The 21,536-nt window shown below is 41.8% G+C and overlaps 1 protein-coding gene across 1 annotated transcript in view; it reads right to left on the bottom strand.

Moving 5' to 3' along the window:
• The window catches only part of LOC146969355 (glucosidase 2 subunit beta-like), a 138,910-nt gene that overhangs the window by 66,977 nt on the left and 50,397 nt on the right, over positions 1-21,536 (bottom strand). Inside the window, exon 10 of the mRNA XM_085806291.1 lies at positions 15,493-15,562. Within this exon, the coding sequence (XP_085662417.1) occupies positions 15,493-15,562 (70 nt within the window). The remainder of the gene's footprint in view (positions 1-15,492; positions 15,563-21,536) is intronic.

Below are 21,536 nucleotides of genomic sequence, written 5' to 3'. Positions count from 1 at the left end.
TTTTCTGATTAGCAGACAGCAACAAACAGACTAATTGTTGTGTCTGGTGATTTGTGCTGCATAACATGATTCATGCGCTGTCAATCAAGCCGAAGCTCCTGGACGGAAGGGCTGCGACCGTCGCCGATGTGGACCCGCGCGGCGACGACATGCAAATCGCACGGAGGCGCGTCTTCATGTATGGTGACGCATGGGGTGTGCATATCAGTGCGTTTGAGCTCACTTACATTTGTTTATCCATAGTTGTATTTAACAGCCCTGACATTTACCAAAATTGATTTCCTTCACAGCCTTGCATTTGTTTGAACATACAACGGCGATGACTCTGTAATCCCATTTTAATTAGAAAGATGTAGTGAGCACGCTAAGCTCACGCGCTCTATTCCCCACAGCGATGCCACACTGGCAAGGAATCAATCACCAAGGCACCGGTTGCCAGGGCAACGAACAGGGGGCTTCTGCACTACTGTCTAAGTGGTAAATGATTGCCGGTGTAACTCATTGGCGGATGTGAGGAGTTTTTATCTATCTCTCTGTCTCTCTCTCTCTCTCTCCTTTCTCCCCCAACCCTCCTCTCGTCGCATATCCAGAGAGTTAATTAAAAGCAGCCAACATGAAATAAATCTAAATCTGAGTAGAAATGAAACATACAGTACAAATTGAATTCCCACGTCAAGGGGTTTGAGGTTGGGCGGATAGGTGGAGGGGGGGTGGAGAGGCAGTAGTAGTGAGAAATGAATATGCAGTGTGAGAGAGGTGTGAAATGGAGGGGGAAAAAAACATACACATGGCTGTAGAAGCAGCTGAATGGAGAAAGAGGGAGGGGTGTGAAGAGGCAGGTGAAGGCAACAGTTACTCATGTCAGAGTTGAACTTATATGCATAAGTGAGACACATTCTGACTCACTGTTTTATTAAGGCCCTTAGACGTCCACCGAGGCCACAATCATGACCAAAAAACATGGTATGTAGGCCTATAATAGTATAATAATTTAATATGACCACGTTAAAAGATTCTATAAAAAAAATCCAATCAAAAGATCAATCAGTAATCTGTGCGTCAACGCCTCCTTACCTCATCTGACACATGAATATACGTAGTGTCCTTCTTACAAAAGGTTTAGCAGCTCCCCTAAAAACTGAACAGTACATCTGCTGGTGACTATTTTCAGCTGTGGATTAATACACATTCGGTATTTAAGTACTAGAACAGTGAATGTGGGAGTAATGAAGTGGTGATGAAGAAACATGTCGCCCGGTGCAAAAGAGTAGTGTTTGTAATTCTGCGTTCCTGTTAAGTCCGTATCCAGTATCATTCCTATTTAGCTTTTTTGCATAAGAGGTCAACAAAAGTCGAGATGGAAGTCATTCACAAGAATATAACAGAATCAAGACTGTAAAGTGTAACAACAAAACACAAAAACACAAGCACAGTCTATGAAGATTTTACTCTGCCCCGGCTCTTAGTACATTGGTTTTGAGAGAGTGGGGGGGAACTGTGTACAATACAACTCAGCAGAACACAGTGGCCCCGCACAGCACAGTGTCATTTCAACGTTTCGAGTTGCGTAGCGGCTCCTACCTGGCACAGATTTTTTTTTTTTATTATTATTTTTTTGCATCTCAACGGAATTCTTAAAAAAAAAGGCAAGGACAGGGAACTGCTGCACGACTGCTCGTTTATATTCAGTTTCACAATGAGCGGAGCTTTGTGGGGGAAATCTTCTTCTGCGTGTGTCAACAGACCAACAGTAAACCTGTCCACAGCTCTCTCTCTCTCTCTCTCTCTGCCTGCCTGCCTTCTCATACATAAATTTCAGTGCAACCGCTGCAACATTTCGGAGACACAAATTGTTTACACATACATCTCTCTAGCAGCTAGCTGATGTAGCCACGGGCATCTTTTTAATTTTTGCTACATCATCTAACAATGACAAACGCTGATGCAGTCGGTGTACAGAAATATCTGATGTAAACTCGTCAATGTATCACACTGCTGGGACTGGAAAGAGGCCAAACGCCACTAAATAGTAATATATAGCTAAGCTTATTTATTCCCTTAGGACAACTGCAGGATGGGGCAGGGGAGGTATTGTTAGGAAAAATGCATATACACCACTGATGCTGTCACAAGTGACCCCAAATTGTTGTTTGATTATTCCTTTGGCTCAAACATATAATTTCAATCTATTTCAACCTCTGATTTTATGCATTATCCATAATACATAACTACTTACAGATGCTCATTTGAGTGCATACGCTCAAAATGTGCCAGAAAGTTGCTAGAACTGGAGAAGTGTAACTTACTGTATACACTTTCTGCAGTCTAACTGACTTAGATCCGAGGTATTTGGGTGGTGATCTCTCCACCCATGGTTGTTGTTGAATTATTCACTCATTCCAGCTTGACCCACATTTCATTTTTGGCCGACTAAAAGCGTGATGTTGGTTGACTCTTGTCCGTTGAGGTGCGTTCACTGCAGCAGCATACGTAGGAACTCACAAAGACAGACAGACAGATACAGAAAAGCGCTGCTTCCAATACTCATTTTCACGACTGAGTGTCGGATTTAGAATATTTGTTGACAGCCATGTTGGTGATTACAAAAGAGCTGAAATTTAAATCAACACGTTGACAGGTGTCATAGCTGATGTGATCCAGTGATTGCAAATGATGAAGTTAAAGGGGTAGTTCAACATTTTGGCAAATTGGCCCATTGCCATAATCCCTATAGTTCTACAGCAGGAGAAGGTTTGTTAACTTTATTTGTCGGTGCAAGCTATTTTTAGAACGGCGGAGCAGAGTTGCAAGCTGCTCAGAGCTACGCTACGGAGGCCAATTGGTTTCCCTCATCAAACTCATCAAATACACAATCCAACAACTCCAAAACGCTCTGGTGGACAAGTTGTGACCTGAACATTCACCACGCTATGAGATAACAGAACTTTACAAGACAGAGTTGTTTTCAAGGCAAATGCAGAGACTACTTGCTGAAAAACTGCCCCCGACAGGAACACGCATCAGCTGTTTTGCATGAATTTAAGCGACAATGTTGTGTGGTCGCAGCTTGGAGAGTTTCACTGCCTTCTCCAGGGACTGTGCCTGTGTGATGCCCGTTTCCAGCGCTACCTAAGGCTCACCAGAGCCCAGTTTGACAACACCTGGTTTGGCAGTCAGCTTGAACTTGCACGACAAGCTAGTCGCCTCACGGAGCGACAGGTTGCGCTACAGTACAGGTCTGTGGCGGCATCAAATGGAATGTCGCGTCACTGACTTTGTATGCAAATCTGTCGTGCCACAAATAAAAGTCACTTTTGGTGTGTACACAGCTTTAGCTCTCAATAGCATGACGTTCCATAACATCTCATGCGTGAGATGATGGACAAGATTTTCCAGAAATGGAAAATGTCTGTTATCAATCCCCCGGCCCCTCCAGTAAGAAAACCTAAGCATTGCTCCTTTCTGATGCCGTCTTGTGAAAATAGCACCATTTTGCAGCACTTGAGATGTCACGAGCCGCACTCCGACTCTCTCCGCCGAGCTCTTTGTAAATGGAACACGCATCGCATTGGCCTGAGAATGAAATGGTGTGCACTCCAGCAGACTCAGGTTGTCCATCTGGCAGCAGGCACTGCCTGTCTTTCCACTGGGATCATTCCTTCCTACTCTTCTGCCTCCCACCACTGTCTCTCCAATTAAAAGTTACACATCAGCCTCAAGTCTGAGCCAGACTTCCAGATGGTTGGAATGATAGAGCAAGCTTTTCTTCTGTTGCATTGTCAGTGGAGAAATCAGTTACCTGTGTGTCTATTTTCCAAAAGTGCTGTGCAGTTGGGTGGTTGGCGGATGCTTTGGGAATTGAGTTGAGTTCTTGTGCATAGTTAAATCCCCAAACTATGCTCTGTACTTTCAGACACAGCAAGTCTGCAACTGAGCAAGGACCAACGTGTTTCAAATGTTCATATGGAGCTACATCTTGTTTCTTGTTAGGTTAGATGAGACTGTTCCATTTTTCACTTTTCCTTTAACCCTATGGACAGACTTAAGAGGAGATCCAGCTCTGGTTTCAGTAAAGTGTACATTTACATTTGACATCTTCCGATTTCATCACATTTCACACTCAGACCTTTACTGAAATGTGAAGCATATGTCAATTACAGGTCCGTGCTTTGACGAGACATAATAATTTAATTTGCCCTCCTACTATACCTTAAAGTAATCCCTTAAACTACGAAAGCTAAGGAATGAATCAAATAAGGAAAGTGAGCGCTTCATAAAATGGTGGCTTACATTTCAAATATTTGTCTGAGGTAAGCCGACATGAAAAATGATTCTGAAGAGACTCTGAGGGCTTCAAAACACAGACATCCATTGAACTATCTTTTAATGCAAGTTTATTTTCTACTTAGCTCGGAGGCACTGACATACATGAAGCCGTCAGTGACCGAAGATCACAGGAAAGGCGTGTCAGCCTTTATTTTACCATCACAGCGTCTAGCATATGTTATCCCACATGCTTAAGTGCAGTTGACAGGTAAATCCCACGGCTGAGTATTTCTGCTGCTCTCACGCTTCCCTGTGAAAGTCTTTCTGTGTATGAGCGACCATCACATCTCCTGAGACCAGAAGACTGCAGCTCTTGCAGAATATAGAATCCAATTTAAACGACCAGGACAACTGAGAACATAATCTCAGCAAACACAGGTGGAGGGAAAGGCAAGAGGGCATTGGGCTTGGTATGGTCAGCATCTCCTCAATGTGTCCAGAGCCAGGCCATAAGAGAAAAGCATCAGCTACTATGGATCTACCATGCAACTAATACCGATCCAATGTGGGAGACAACTTATGTTTTTCATGCATCATCACAAGTCTGGCAACCGCACCGTTTCCGTGATGTGAATTGTGTTAATTCCTCAGTAAGCATGAGTTTTTGTTCCAATAAAATCTGACAAGCACATTTAATGACAAACAGATCTTGCCAGTCGCCCAGTTTTTCTCAAACCGACGCGGGACTTTTTAGCGGAAATTCATCCAACGGTTTCTTGAACTGCCTTTCAGTCGGGCCGCTGGCAGGATATAGACTGAAACAGAACTTGCAAGCCTCCGATGGTCAGGCTGAATATCACTGTGGTGGGTATTAACCAGGAAGCCAAGAGAGGGGAGGATGCTCCTGCACATAGCAAAACAGAAGATCTATCAAGCAGAGGCTTGATACTTCATCAAGGTCTGATCAAAGCATGTTTAAATGATCAATTCTGTCTATCCATGTCAAATTAAAAACACCACTTTGTATTAGTTGCACTGTTATCCAACTGAATCTGCCATTTCTCACCTGTTTTTGGAATATCTGTCCTTTTCCTTCCATTTTTCTTCTTCTACTTTTGAAGATATACTGATAGATAGATAGATAGATAGATAGATAGATAGATAGATAGATAGATAGATAGATAGATAGATAGATAGATAGATAGATAGTAGATAGATAGATAGATAGATAGATAGATAGATAGATAGATAGATAGATAGATAGATAGATAGATAGATAGATAGATAGATAGATAGATAGGGTTAGGGTTATAAGATAAGATAGATAAGATAGATAAACTATAAACTATATAAACTAGTCAAACACAACACCACAATTAAAATTAAACCTTAAAAATGACCACAGAGGTGAATCATGAACTTCCAGTCAGCAACAATTATAGATTTTCTAAAATGTTGCACATTAAAGAATCAATTACATTTACTTTTATACTGGATTGCATTGTATTATATATAAAAAGGTTTCTAACTTTCTGGTCAGGCTTGATAATTACGAGCGTTCACCCCGATTCAAGTTCAAACTTTGAAAACCAAACACGCGCTGCATCCGCTTTCTGAGACTGTAAGATCTAAATCCCGCAGTGTGGCTTGCTCGCTGGAACCCACATTTACAATCCAGCCAATCAGAATATGGCATGAAATGATGCACAGACCCGCAGCTCACACAGCGCGACATGCAGTGAATGCGAGGGGTTTATAAGCACTTTGATGCTGTCAGCTTTCAATCCGCGACACTAATGCTAACTGAGCCCCGCATCTCTAAGAAAAAAGACAGAAGAAATGTGTCATACACCACGCTGACATCCATAAGAACCCCCCCCATTCCCCAAAGGATTGAGGTCAATTAGTGTTTGAATAATAATCTTTTTTGCCATGATTTTAGAGCCATACATCAATACAAACAGCCACGCTGGCATTCACCGGGGTCAACGATCTCTGACAGGAGGTATGTCCACCGCCGTCCCCTTTCGTCAAGCTCATTACCTGCCAAATGTGGGCTGAAGGTGAACTGTGTGGGTGAGCCGCAAGCATGGCCCCCCTAATAAGTGCTACTGCTGCATAGTGGGCAGGGAGGGAGGGGCTACATAGTGATAATTGAGAGCATAATGGTCACTTACAGCATGTACACCCTCTGTGTTAAATATAGCCAGACACATCCAAGAGTCCACAGCGAGCAGCGTATCAGATGACAGGCTTTTCGCAGTGCCCTCCATGTGGGGTGATGGTTGCAAGGAGGGGGTAATTCCACTGAGGATGTGGAAATGGAAGTTTCTTGCATGATTACAGTCTTCCATTGACTGGTTAAGGTGTTGTTTCCACCACAAATAGTACCTTGTGTTTACGCGGGGAGAAGTAAGTAGCTGTCCCTGCTCCCAGACGCCCTAGGGAAGCCTGAAGCCTCTGGTTTATACTGTGTGTCATTTGGCTTGTGGTCATATTTGATTCCTTGCGGTGCATATTTGTTTTTGGGAGTATGTACAGCAAGAGCAAAAAAAAAAACCATCAGCTGAATTTTTAAGGGTTTTACTGTACTGTAAGGAAGGTCTTGTATTATTTTAAGAGTCACCTTGTGCTGAAATGCTGTACATATATCGAGGTGCATACGAAGACCGTGTCAAAACAGAAGTAACTGGCACATACCGAACCTGGGACAATGTGCTGTATGAGAATTGGTTGGTTTTCTGGAGCTCTCGGCAAAATATAATGAACCTGCAATGTGTCTTCTATGTGTGTGCACTGTAATGGAGGGTCAGGCAGGGCGCACACAGAATGGAAAGCAGAATGGGAGAAATAAGGGGCCCTGCAGGTCACAGGCGCCCTTTTTTCATGTTTTTTGCTTTGGCCATCCTTGAAATATCACAATCAGTGACTGGGAGTCTTTTCTGAAGCACAAAGAATCCAAAACAATCCCCACAATTCTCATCCCGCTGAGAAAATTTACACGACGGGGGTGTTCATTTTATTATTTGTGCACTTTTTCTTACTTATCAGATGCTAAGAAATATTGCGTCGCAGCTGCACAATGTGTGTTTGAAGTGAGACTTGGTACAGCTGGAACTTACTGTCTAATAAATATTAGAAAATGGCTTTGACATTGAAAAACGATGACACTGAATCCAGCTGCAATAAAAGGTGGCAGAAATGAATTCATTCTGTACTTTTTGCACATTATTCAAAAATTCTATTATATTCTGCAATGACGCAACACAACAACACTCAGCTGAAGGATTTGACACAATAGTGTGTTTATCTGCTTCTTGTAACATGTTTGGCTACCTATAGTAGTGTTGTGCAATTGTATGCAGTGATATTTCCTGCAGTATTTGAAGCCATTTTTACAGCATTATTATCTTCAAACAAGTGAACTGGAAACATTAAATTACCAGCCGGAGATGTTGTTTTCCAGCGAATCTCAGATGTAACAGGAGCTTAATTAGCCAAGTAGCAACTAAAAGCAGCAGAGAAATGAGAAGTTACCTGCCTAGTGCCTATGTCAGCGCTGTTTTAAACGTAAACATGAATTTGTATGACACATCTGCCTAATAAGTTGTTTTCTATGTCCCTCTATGTTCATGTTTTTCCCCACCTGTCCTGTAACCATAGCACCTAATGAAAAAAAACCAAATATAAAACCGTGAACAATTAAAAACCGATAATACCAAGAGTTATAACTGATCATGGAGGAGGTGACCTTTTATTTTAACATGCTGGAGTGTGTTTGTCCATTTTACTTTATGTGTCAGAGTTGTACATGTGAATTTTCCAATCAACTTCAACCAGGTTCAACTCAAAAAAAGAAGAAGTATGACACATCTGCCACTGTTATCACTATGTCATGGCAGAAGAGAAAGTAAGATGAGCATAGCGACAGTAACCAAGAGGGGGGAGGGTCGGTTCAGGCAGAATTTAATCACTTTATTCCCAATTAGAAGTTAAAAATGAAATCTTATTATGTTAATAACATGGAGATCTAAACTAGTAACACGCGTGTAAATGTATTTTTTAATCACAATCTAACAACAAACGACGAAACAGTTTATCAAATCCAACCGTTTAAAACAACAAGTAAAGAAGAAGCTGCTTTAAATCAGAAGATGTTTAGTGAGTCAGTCTCCGAGAAAAGCACAATGTCTTTGTTGTGCCAGCGAGCAAGGGAGGTCAAAGCAAAGTCATTTATCTCTGTTGAGTTGGAAATTAACTTCTGCCTCCGAGCAGTTCGACCTAGTAAGAACCCTGCTATGCCGCTGACCTCTCAGGCAACATGTGTGTTGCAAAAATAGCATAGTGGTGGGGGTGTATGACAGCAGCAGATTAGCATCACATTGTTGATATGACACATATTCCCAAGAAAAACGAGCGAACCTTTCAACCGTTTAAGAATCGGGATAAAAGATTGGGAAGTAGGGGGGAAAGTTGGGTTATTCCCATGACAAGCGAGGGGCAAGAACTTGTAGCAACTGCTTATGTAGAAAACCACAGGGTATTTTAGGAGTAATGATGATTCCTGTCTGCTTATAATTCAGCACAGGGATTTACATTGCAGTGATTCGCAAGTAATTTGGACAGCCTGAATAAATATATTTCCCTCAACCAATTTTTTTCTTTTTAAAAGTCAGTGGAAATGCAGCGACTGATGTGCCGTCATTAGCTGACTTTAGATTTCAATGCTTCTCCCCCCTTGTACAATAACACAAATAAAACCTGAAAGTGTGAAAAACTGCGCTGTACACTTAAATCTGTAAAAACAAAAATGCATTCTGTAAGTAAATAAGAGATAAAGCTGTCATAATAAATAGACTTCCTATGTGGAAAAAGCTGAAATGTGACTGTGAAACTGTGAAACTCTGAGTATATCTGTCAAATATGAATAGAAGACTGAAGGCTTCCACACAGAGGAACAAGCCCAAACAAGTCAAAGTTTTTTTTTTCTAACTGCATGTGTATGTACTACAGTATTTGTCATTAAAATCAAATTAAAATCAAGCTACGACCTGGTTCACGACCGTAGCCGCTGCAAATGGTGCATGGCTACCAAGCACCATTGAAGAGCCCATTTCAGCCAATTTCATACTAATATGCACATGGACCCTTGGACCCAGCTTAATGTGGTTTGTCCTTTTCACAGGGCAGGTTTCATCCCTCTCTGTTTCAGTTAAGGTCACCTGAAAAAAAAAACCCTAAAAAAAAACGAGTTTTAAGATTATAATTAGAGCGTTTTGACATCCAAAAGTTACGTATTGTAGCTGGAAGTCTTTTCCACGGACAACACCGAGTCGCCTTTGTCCGCTCATCCACACAAAGGCTCAAAAAGCCTTAAGAGATCAATTTTCTGAGCCCTGCTTGCTTTTGTGTGGCCTCGGAGATTCTGTTAGAGGGGATAATTGTTGTCTTTCCATACGCCGGCGCTGGCTGCAGGGACTCACCTGGAAAAGCACATGCAATGCGGTGCAGAGAAATCAATACAACAGGGCTAATTGGGCTCTAAGCAGGGAGTCAGGAAATGGCTGGAACTCGTGCCCATTTCTACAACCCTGAGACAATGAAGAGCAGAAATTGAATATGACATGCAACACTGTGCATCTCTTAGCTACGGTGGGGGAAAGAGGGAGCAGCTCGGCTAAGATGTACTGTATCTGCTTCTTATATCTGCTTCAAGTCAGTATGAATCATGTTCCAAACACTGGATAATAACTGCATGTCATATTATATACACTGTTAATGACTGTTTTTTATTATTATTTCTCTAACAACCTATTCTAGGATCTCATTGCCACAGAAAATATTTGCTCACTTTTTCGGTAGCTTATCTTCCCAGAGCTGCAAACCGCTTCAAAGCTCCTGATTCATATGTGTCAGTCAAACATCATTAGATATCCCTCTAGCCCTTTATAGCATGGTAAAAAAAAAAACTCTTATCAGCTTACAACACCTTGGGTTTATTTATTTATTCAACACGCCTTCCACTGCTATGATGTAAAACAAGTATCCACAGGTTCAGGACATTTTAATGCCTGAAACAATGGGCATCAGAAACATGGATCCTATGAACAACGAATAATCAGGACAGAGGAATCTGTGATCTCCTTTAAAACCCCTTTAAAAACCTTTTTTGGTCATATGGCTTTTTCTGGTTTTATCTTTTGTTGAAGCTCAGTACTAGTTTTTATGCTCTCCACTATTTTTAAATGTTCAATCACTTCCTTTTGATTTCAAATGTATTGGTTTTATTGATTCTAATGTATTTCTGCTAAAGCAGATGTATAATCCTTTCAAAATGTGGCTTCTCAAATTCTTTTAATATTTACAGTATGCATAGGATTTTTTGACCCTATAGCGCTACAGGTCACATGATAAGTAAACAAGATTTCCTCTGTGCTCAGTGTTACAGATGCATCTTGGTAGCTGTTAAACATCCGATTTTTATGCTTTATAGGCATTATACAGTAAGTATATATGTGACAACGTGTCCTGCCAGAACCAGTCGCTCTTAATGTAAACAATCCTGACTCAATGGAATAAATTTTAAAGGTTTTTGAAGCTGTGAAACAACCAAGAAATTGCCCGACACCCTTCGTTTCCTGATTCAAAGGAAAACCACTGATTTGGTTGCTGGTGGCTGCCTTTGTGCACTCACTCTATGTCTCTCTCTCTCTCCCTCTCTCTCTCTGGTTGGGATTGTTTCTCTCTCTCTGTCTCTCTCTCTCTTTCAGACTCTGAATCAGCAGGTCCCTTCGGTAAACAAGGCAGAGTGATTGTTGGATTTGCATATTCCTGAATAAATTATATTGCATTTCTGCGATAAGCAGTGCACTACTGTTTGGTAGCTTTTCCTCCTCCTTTTCTGCCTCCGCTCTTCTTTTTCTACACCATTCACACATGCTGCCACGAATTAACCCTGATCATGAGGGACCACTGCGAGTGAGAAAGTGCTGCTGAAAATTCATGTTTTCAGCGGTAGGAAAAACCATGCCATTGGCCCCTGGTGGGGGCCGGCACTGCCAACTACGTGGATGGTTAATCAGGCCTGATAATGATGCATGTCCATGTCCGCCGTCGAGGACAAGGATGGCAGCCGCGCTCAACGGTGGGAGATGGTGTGTGTGTGTGTGTGTGTGTAGGGGGGGGTGGGGGGTTTAGAGAGACTGGGAGGAGAGGAGGAGGAAGAGAGATTAAAGAGACTGAAGCTACAGAGGATCTGGGTGGTTGAAGAGGTGGAGAGGAGAGGAGAGGAGAGGAGAGGAGAGGAGAGGAGAGGAGAGGAGAAGAGAAGAGAAGAGAAGAGAAGAGAAGAGAAGAGAAGAGAAGAGAAGAGAAGAGAAGAGAAGAGAAGAGAAGAGAAGAGAAGAGAAGAGAAGAGAAGAGAAGAGGGAGGGGGAGAGGAGAAGAGAAGAGAAGAGAAAAAGAGGAGATGAGAGGGGAAGAGAAGAGAGGAGAGGATGAGAGGAGAGGAGAAGAAAAGAGAAGAAGAGAGGAGAAGAGAAGAGAAGAGAAGAGGAGAGAAGAGGAGAGGAGAGGAGAGGAGAGGAGAGGAGAGGAGAGGAGAGGAGAGGAGAGGAGAGGAGAGGAGAGGAGAGGAGAGGAGAGGAGAGGAGAGGACTCCCAGAGAGGAGTCTATGAAGAGATGCAGAAGAGGCTCCATCCAATAGATGAGGTTATTTGACATGGGTGCAAATCACTATGTTGTGTGTGTGTGTGTTTGTGTGTACATGTGTGCAGCCAGACAGGCATATGGACATGTGTGCATATTCACATCACTGTCTCTGATGGGGCTGGAGGCTGGGGGGTGCTGGTTCTTAATATGAACACATCTACATCTACAGACTGTAGACTGCTTTTTAATTACAGCGCCGGCGTGCTAAAAAAGCGGCCAGGAGGAAAAGAAAAAAAAAGGAAAAACTCCTCCATTAAAGCCTGCATGTAGGCCTCAGCCTTTCTCCCCCCTTATCAGTTCAGCTGATGACTGCTATTTCACTTCTCCCCTCCTCATTCTCCCCCCTCAACCACTTCCTTAGGAGAATTGGGCTGGTGGTATTTTGGCTGTGAAAAGGAAACCATCGGACGGCAGGGGCATGAATATTCCAAATGACTAATGTTGCACATGCTTATTTTTGACATATCTGGCTTCCGCAGGGAAATAAAACACTTCTAATGCAGGGGGACCATCTGTTATCTGTTGCTGGTGTTTCAGAGCAGGCAGGCTCGGTGTGCACACACTCGCTCGCACACACAGGCACAACACATGCGCACGCAGGCAGACAGATCGACACATTCTCACACAGCGGGGGGGTTGGTGCGCATAGACAGCGAGACACATGCACACACACATGTACTAACAGCAGAATCCACTGGGAGCACACGCACAACAGACAGGCTCTAAACTCCTATACAAATCGAACACTCCTCCTCCTTTTTTTTTTTATTATTTCAGTGTGTTTGTCAAATGTGCCGTAAATCTGGCGCTGGAAGGTGACAGGGAATGCACACACTTTTTTATGCTAGCCATAAATACCTGGGCCTGTCTCCCCACAGCAGCTGGAGCGCGATAATATGCTGGTGGTGTGAAGGGGGGAATAAACTAGCTGCATCACCTTGAAAAACAAAAAAAAAACATGAAACGCACAAACCCCCCCTCATCTCTCCTGCATCAGCCACACATCGACGCTAAGTGCATTCTCACTTAGATTTGTTTGGAGCTATGGCCAAAGGAATAGGTGCAGGAGGTATGGTAAACAAAGCTCTCTTATGCATGGATAATCTGTTTGTTATTTTTCACACAATAGCCAAGCTTCTAGGTATGCCAGGGTACTTCTGTTCAATAGAATATTTTGGGTAGCTAAATTTGCTGTTGAATTCCCTCTCAGCTCCTGTGCCTGTGCATTTCCAAGGTGCAAATGATGTTTTCGAAAACCGTTCCAGGGGATATCAAACACCCAGGAATGGTATATAATACACTCATCCATACGAATCAATAGCAGCAAACATTTTGTACATGTGTTCATGGATCTATATTTACATTCACGCTCTCACCAAAACACATTGTGGGCATCCTTGAAGCCTAATAAATGCATTTCCGTCCTTATAAATCATTTTCAAACCTAATTTTTGTTGGACGCCATCTCAATTCATTACCATTATGCATTATTTACGGTACATCCATGTTTAGTAGCTGGCAGTCACAGTAGTCGTCTTCCATGCATTTTTTTTTGGCACATTGCTAGATTTCTTGGCATGCTCCTGTTACAAACTGTCACCATAGACAGTTATTGTTTTATTTATCTATTCAAATATTCATATTTTTATTTTTATTGTCCAGTTAAAGTCACTATGTTGAGAATTTGTACATTTTGCACTGTGGAGCCCTGCCCAGTCGTAGTATAAAAATAGCAAGACATTTACATTTGACAAATATTAATCTTTTAATAAATTATCAGAAGGGTAGCCTACTGCATCAGGCTTCTGTATATATTGCGTATTGAGAGTTGGAACTGAATGATGCATAACCAGCACCAATCTGTTACAAAAAACAACTAGAAGCACTCAACCTATTGCATGTGTGTGTGTCAATCTGGCTGGTTGTAGCTTGGTTTTCAGCACATTGATAGCAGCCACTGAACTCAATAGGACCACCTGTTACTATCAATTCTCTGCGTGTGTCCTTGTCAAAGTTGACTGAATGCAACACCTGCGCTTCTTCTGAGCGACAGATCTCGGAAAGGTAATGCTACATTTCATTGCTACAATATATCTTCTTGTGATTAACAGTGAATCCGACATTACCAAGGACTTTTTTTTTTATCTAACAGGTCTAGTATTTTACAGTTTCCTGTGTTTTATTTAAAGTGTTGAGATCTTACCTCAGGCTTGACTGTTTTCTGAAAGACTGAATACAGGGTTTTTGCAGGGGGGGTCGCAGGACATGTCTGCAGTGTGCAGCATCTCAATAGATTAGAATATCATGGAAAAGTTTATTTATATCAATTCAATTCAAAAAGTGAAACTTATACATTATATAGAACCATTACACACAGAATGCATAGAAATAAAATAATTTAATTATTTTATTTCTAATGGTTTTGGCTTACATTTAATAAAGACCTAAAATTCTGTATCTCAAAAAAAAATTATATAACAAAAAAGACCAATTTAAAAAAGCATTTTTAATATGAAAATGTTGGCATTCTGCAAAGTATGTCTGTCTATATGCACTCAATACTTGGTTGGGGTTATCTAACTTGAACTCCTGGAAATAGACATGATATTCTAGTTTATTGAGATGCACCTGTAAAACTCAAGGATGTGGGACATTGAAACATCCCGGGTGACAGGTAAACAACCAGGCTGGTGGTGGTGAGAAATTTAGTGCTGCATGGCGGCCGCCACCAAATTCTCTATGCAGGAAAAACCCTGGAATAATACTGTAGCTGATTTCAGGTAAACACTAAGAAAAAGCGAGTTTCAAATGTCTTGTCTTCTGTCCTTATATGTTTTGTGTTTCATCTCGGCTATATTGTAAATGAGGTTACTCCTCAATATATCTCAGAGTTTAAATAAAGGTTATGAAATGAAATGAAATGAGTACTTCAAGGCTGGGCAGTGGGAGAGAGTGGGCCCAGCTTGGTAAGCAATTCTTTGTGACATCACAAAGTTAAGGAAGTCCTGTTGGCTCATTAAAAGGCATAGTTTCTGAGTACAGCCTGTGTGCACTTCTTTATGGACTGAGCACTTTCATTCTTTCCCAGTATTCATATATAACATAACCCAGCTACTGTATATACTCAAAACAGAAATGACAATCCCACCATGTCACTTTACATGTGGGACCTTTAATTAGTATAAGTTTGAGTGTTCACATTTTGCTGCTCCACACCTCCAAGACCAATGCTCCTGTCACTCCTCTCCCATTGGTGAACCATTTTGCCATAAACATGCATGTGTTACATCTTCGGTGTTTAACTCGAGGTTTATCAAAGGTTCATCAGGAAATCAAATCTTAAAGCTGTGGGTAGCATTGGGTATCCATAAAGCGTCACATACAGTATATACATGCAGACGATGCAAACTGATCTTGTGTATACAGGATAACAAGAAGAACAGAGGGGTTTCAGGCAGGTAGGTTCAGAGGAGAGGTGCAGGTAGAGATGGTGACAGTTAGGTTTCATAACTTACCTCTGTCAGCTGCCATTAAATGAGGATCCTCAGCGACAGGACTGTCTGGTGCACCGTGTGTGTCTTTGATCTACAGGCACATAATGGAAGCAGAGAGGGAGAGAAAACAAGGTCAAAGATCTATACACTTATAAGACCTTGGGTATCACCTGCATTAATGTATACAGCGACAACAAAAGCCAGCGAGCGTGTGTGTGTGTGTGTGTGTGTGTGTGTGTGTGTGAGACAGAGAAAGTGATTCCTCCAGCTCATGTCCATGACTCTAATACGCGCCTCCCAGCAGACACTGTGCGCTTGATGTTGCAAAATACAAGGTTCCTTTCTGTGCTCTAGGAGGCTCCCTGGAGCCTTTGGAAGACAGTTTAATGATGAAAGACAACATGCCTGGATGCTAGTGTTCTGTTTTAGGTCACGGGGGAAAAACAGGCAGAGCCAAAACAATTTTAGGTCTTTAATTTTCCTTTTAAGACGCCACGTTCATTTAGAAAGATCCAAGTCACATTGTATCCTCACCTTGCGGATGGCGTTAGAGGGTAATGATCCCTGCATGCCTACAAGAGTAAATATCCCTGATTGCCAAGACACAGTGGTAAAATATTGATATACCGAATATCAAAATATTGAAATTTATTTGTAGATGGGAATCTACCTTAGGTTAGAAAAATGTTTGTTATCACAGTTGTGCTATATCTTCTTGTTGATGCTTGTAGGCATTCTCTCTCTCTTTTTTTTTTCTTTTAAAAGAGAACAGTAAAAACACTGTGCAAAACATCCATTCTTTCTGTAGCATTCATGATGCCGACGGGGACTGAATATAACAAAATTCCCACATATGGGGCAGAGGAAATATAGGTCTGATTTGATGACTTGTCGCATGCTACATGCTGTCAGTTTTTCCTTCAGTGGAAACCAGACTGTAAACTCAACTGTGCAAGTGAGAGGCGTCGCCAAATGCAATGTGACTCACCACCTCTGAAGGGAACAAAAACCTGCTTAACATCAATGTGACATTGCATGCAGTATTTGCAGTTCAGAATATTTGAAAAGACTGGACCGAATACAAAAAACCTTAAAGCAAACGGTATCTTAACTATGTCCTCCTCCTCCTCCGGAAAACACGTCTTGGGTGTGGAGGAGTGAGAGAGGTGATACTCCTTTGTAAAAGTTTCCAGATCTCGCACCTCTAATCAATCAGAGAGGGTCAAAGTCTGGGTAGGGAGCTCACAGCTGTCAGTCAGTTTCTGGTCCACTACTCCTCTCACACCGAGGCTTCTTGGCTTCACTATGGCTGACTCACTGGCTAGCAAGCACAGAGCAGGGAGAGAGAGGGGGGTGGGTGTTAGCATTAGCTTGACTTCCAGAAGGCACATATTGAAGCTTTAAAGACAACATGTGACTGATTTACTCTGCTGGACTTTTAGTCTTTTAGAATAAAACTTTAAAGTAAAAAAGTTTTGCGAGTTTGAAGCTGAATTTTTTGATCTACTGAGTTCAGCTCTGTGTTTTTGATAGATTTCTTGAAACACTTCTGATCGATTGTGTCACAAACTGTAAAAGACATTGTATTCACTAAGTCACAACTAGTTCACCCTTAGTTAGTCCTCTTTAAGTTTAACCATCTACTGGTGCCAAAATATAAAGAACCCTAACCCTAACTCTTTGCCACGTTATTAAAGCAAAAGTAAGCGATCCAATCGTTTTGGCTAACTTTTTGTCAGCCGATGGAGTTAGCAGCCCCCGCCCTAGTCATGGATCTATTGGTCCTCGTCCCTACGTCACCACATTCACGCGCATCCATTGGCTGCACACACAGCCCTTCATGCCGTTCTCTCTCCTCATTGGATAAAGGTTGTAGGATACAAGGAAAGTTTTCTCCTCGGCTTACAGCAGAGCAGAGTGACTGACAGACCCGTGTTTCGGACCAAATATTCTATGTAAGTGATTGCTGTCGGAAGATATAACTATTTAAGACTTGTATTAATACAAACATTCCGCTTACTTCTGCTTTAAAGAATGCCCTCAACAAAAAAAGTATAAGCTAACACTGGAGAGCTAATCGCTAAAGAAAACAAGTAACTGACTTATCTGCTGGACAAGACTTTTAGAATAAAACTTTAAAGTAAAAAGTTTTGCGAGTTTGAAGCTGAATTTCAGATCTAGGAGTTCAGCTCTGTGTTTTTGATAGATTTCTTGAAACAGTTCTTGATCGATTGTGTCACAAATTGTAAAAGACATTGTATTCACTAAGTCACAACTAGTTCACCCTTAGTCGTCTTTACCATCTACTGGTGCCAAAATAAAAAGAACCCTAACCCTAACTCTTTGCCACGTTATTAAAGAATGCCCCCAACAAAAAAAGTATAAGCTAACACTGGAGAGCTAATCGCTAACTCTAGTCTGTCACAATAACCCCTCGGAGAATCAATCTACTTTCTTTCTACCATTCTGTTTACCTTCCCCTGGCTTTCATTTCCACCATCGCACACCATTTCATTCAATAAATGATCAAATGAAGACAGAAAAGAAAGCACTCTGAGATAACAAGCCCGCTATCAGTTAGCAAACTCATTAGCTTGTTAATTTGGCTCGGATGTGAACGTGACACAGTTTATTCTGAAAGGCTCCTTCCTACCAACCGACTCCTGTCACATAAACGTCTGCTAAACATTGTTTCTTTGTGCTGCGATGAGCTCGCTGGCACGTAAGGAGTCCATCCTCTGATCGTGCCAGTTCAACCAGAATGAACTGACAAAATGCCACGGGCGTAAGTCTTTGTATACTTATAGAGGGCATGCAAAAATTTTGGGCACCCCTGGTCAAAATTTGAACAGTTAAGCAAGTGGAAGATAAATGATCTCCAAAAGGCACAAAGATAAACATGAAACACTCTTTTGCAATATTTTAAAGCAATAGCCTATCAGTGTATTATTTTTGTTTTCTACAATTTTAGATTGAAAAGGGGAAACAAAGCAGCAGCCTGCAAAAGAAGGGGAAACCCAGATAACTTTGACCAAGGTATGCAGGGGGCCCAAACCTTTGCTGCAGTCCCCTTTCCTTTTCTTTCATTTTGAAAATGTAAAAGATGATTATATTGTTTAAAATACAAAGGAAATGTTCCATCTGTAACTTTATGCCTTTTGGAGATCATTTAATCTTCCACTTGCTTAACTGTTCACATTATCAGAAATTACTTACATATGAATATGTTCAAATGTGTTTGGTTCTAAGCCACATTTGGGTTAAAACTGGCCCAGGATCGCCATAGACACCCAGTTCTTACCGTATAAGAGTGCAGGTACAAATATCTTAAGCACTGTCATGATATTTATAATAGTCACTGCTCACCCAGCCAGAGGGGCCTCGACAACATAAGCCTCCTGCACATTTCCTGATTCACTGTGAGAGGCAGAAATAATGGAGGCATCACTTCAAGCTCAGTCCTCACAGTATACCTATCTTTTCATGTCCACGTCCACATTCTCCAGTTCTTGTTTGCGCCTAAGAAGGAGACACCAGCAGAGTAAAGCCTTCAAGCAGCCTCGTACGCTTCTCCCAGAAATCAGCCGGCGCAGAAAAACAGAGGCTCGCTCTTGAAAACTGTCTGCCTTTGAAGGATCTTTATTCTCCGTTCCCCAGCTGCCGGAGATGTGTGTAACGGCTTAGACATACAATGGGGTGCACCGCGGGTATTTGTCCACCGAGAGCCGGGGCCCAGCAAATGAAAAGAGGGGCGCACATGCCCAGGAAGCACCTAATTAATTGACAAGCAGATATTTCTGAATTTATAATCATCAAACAGACTTCATTTTGTTCCCCCACCACCATCCTCGCCAACCCATCTTCCCAGGCGACTAACTTAAGAGACTTATCTTATAAATACAGCCCTAATCAAAATAAATGACTAAAAGCTCCAAGGGAGTTGAAGGCTATACACATTTACATCAGAGGAACCGATGCTGCCTGTGTGCACCGACTTAAGGTTCAAATCGGAGAGAATCCGAACTTATGTAATACTTTCTGTGTTTTTTCTTTTTCTTTTTTTTTTTGTTGGCTGCTGAGTTTGGCAGACCTACATTCATAACAGCCAAGTAGGAGAGACACGGCCTCCTTCTATGTGTGTTATGTTGAATTCCCTCAGCAGCATGCTCAGTTGGTGAACGTGTCATATTTTACGGAATATCTTTTTTAATATTTAATGCCTCACATGCTTTTTTTTTTTGTTTGAAACATGTGTTTGTGCGCTACACATGTCTTCCTGTGTATGTTTTGTGCATAACATTCATCCCTGTTTTGTAGTGGGTAGACATAGCTCGTAAAAAGTAGCAATGACTGATTCTTCTCCTTCCTTCTTTCTTCTTTTTTTTTTTTTTTTTTTTACAGCCAGTGGCTTAGAGATGCTGTTTTAGCCCGTCGGCGATGTCTGGCTGAGGTGAAGTGCGGTGATGGATTGGTCGTCAAAGTTTCACCTGAGTCCAGGTTTTGATGGATACGTTACTGCCACTGAGCCCGACACAACAGATGGCACAGACCATGAAGCCACAACTCTCAGTGTATTAAAAGTCCAACGGCTCTCTATTAATTTTGAGAGAGGCCAGTGCTGCAATTTAACACGGAGGCTTCAGCTGTTCCAACGTCAAATTTAGGGTTTATGTGGAGACTGCAGTGTTCCGGGGGATGGGGGGAGATGGGGCACGGCCGGTATCTCTGCAGAGGTGCCCGGTTTAATGCTAAAGGTGGCAGGAGCGCAGTGTTTGCAGAGCCTCCGGAATCTCATCTGCTTCGTGACACTGTTGCTAATGCAAACTGAACTTGACTGTGACATTTGTGGAAGCCTTTGCAGAGTTTAGCTCCGGGACGGGAGCGCAGCCGCAGAGGGGTGGATGCAGGGATGCAGACCCCCGTGAGGAGGAGACCCGCAGCGGACCTCGACATTCAGCAAACTGCATCTTCAAACTTAGTGGAAAATTGTTTTTTTTTCTGTTTGTTTGTTCTGAAGCAGTATAACTATTCCATTAAGAAGAACTGAGGACTTTCTGATCAGTCGACTCAACCTGGCGACGAAGTTACTAGATTAAGGTTAGAGAAAGACCACCTTCATTCTCAAAAAGATTCGTATTTGCCGGTCAAAGTTCACCTCACAGCTTGAAATCTGCAGCACAAATCTACTCTGACTCAACGGTGCTGATAAAAACGCTGGTGACCAAATCCCTAATGATTACAGCCCACTGGGAGCCAACAATTTGCACAAAACCACCTCTGCCATTTCTCACTTGCAGCTGTGAGTGTGTCAACACTGGCTTGTTAGCAAGCAAATAAGAAACCTACATTGTTCTTGAACAATTTAAGGGGAAATTTTCCAAGTAGCTCTTTTCTCACCAATTTTTTCTCATTGTTTTCCGCAAGATAAATACAGTACTGCTCTCATTTGCATAAAGCAAGATATTATAAATTCCTAAATCTTCCTTCTTTTCATATTATTGGTTATTCCAAGATCAATTGTCATTCTACTTTGGTTACTAAGTCAGTTGCTGAGCATAGGCACTGTGAACACACCATACAGCTATTATCTATAGGGGTGGCGGAAAAAATCAATACAGCATAATATTGGGATATTTTGCATGGCAATATTGTATCTATACATAGACGCCAAGTATCAATCTGAAAAGACTGGGAAGTTTATCTCATTTAGAAACATAATTTGCATTTTAAAAAAGCAAATAAATTGCAATACCAGTACATCTCAGTATATTGCAAAACTGTCAATATTGCAATAATATCATATCGGGACACAATTGTCATATAGCAGGACCTCTGGCGATTACCACCCCTATCATTTAATGCTGAAATGTGGTTGGTCCGTTTAAGTGAAGTGAACATAAGCACCAATCAGAGCGCATCACAGCTCAGACAAGTTCAGCTGACACTGACTGACACTGATTGATACTGATGCCAAGTACAGGTTTGGAACATTGAACAATAACTAGGTGCAAATGATTTTTTAATTACAGCAACACTTCCCATGCTTCTACTCTAACAGACTAATC

The sequence above is a fragment of the Trachurus japonicus genome, chromosome 18 (genome assembly GCF_045865225.1).
Source record: "Trachurus japonicus isolate A0001 chromosome 18, Traja_1.0".
NCBI classification, from domain to species: domain Eukaryota; kingdom Metazoa; phylum Chordata; class Actinopteri; order Carangiformes; family Carangidae; genus Trachurus; species Trachurus japonicus.
The sequence above is the reverse complement of the archived record's forward strand: the minus strand, read 5'-3'. Positions and strand labels throughout refer to the sequence as shown.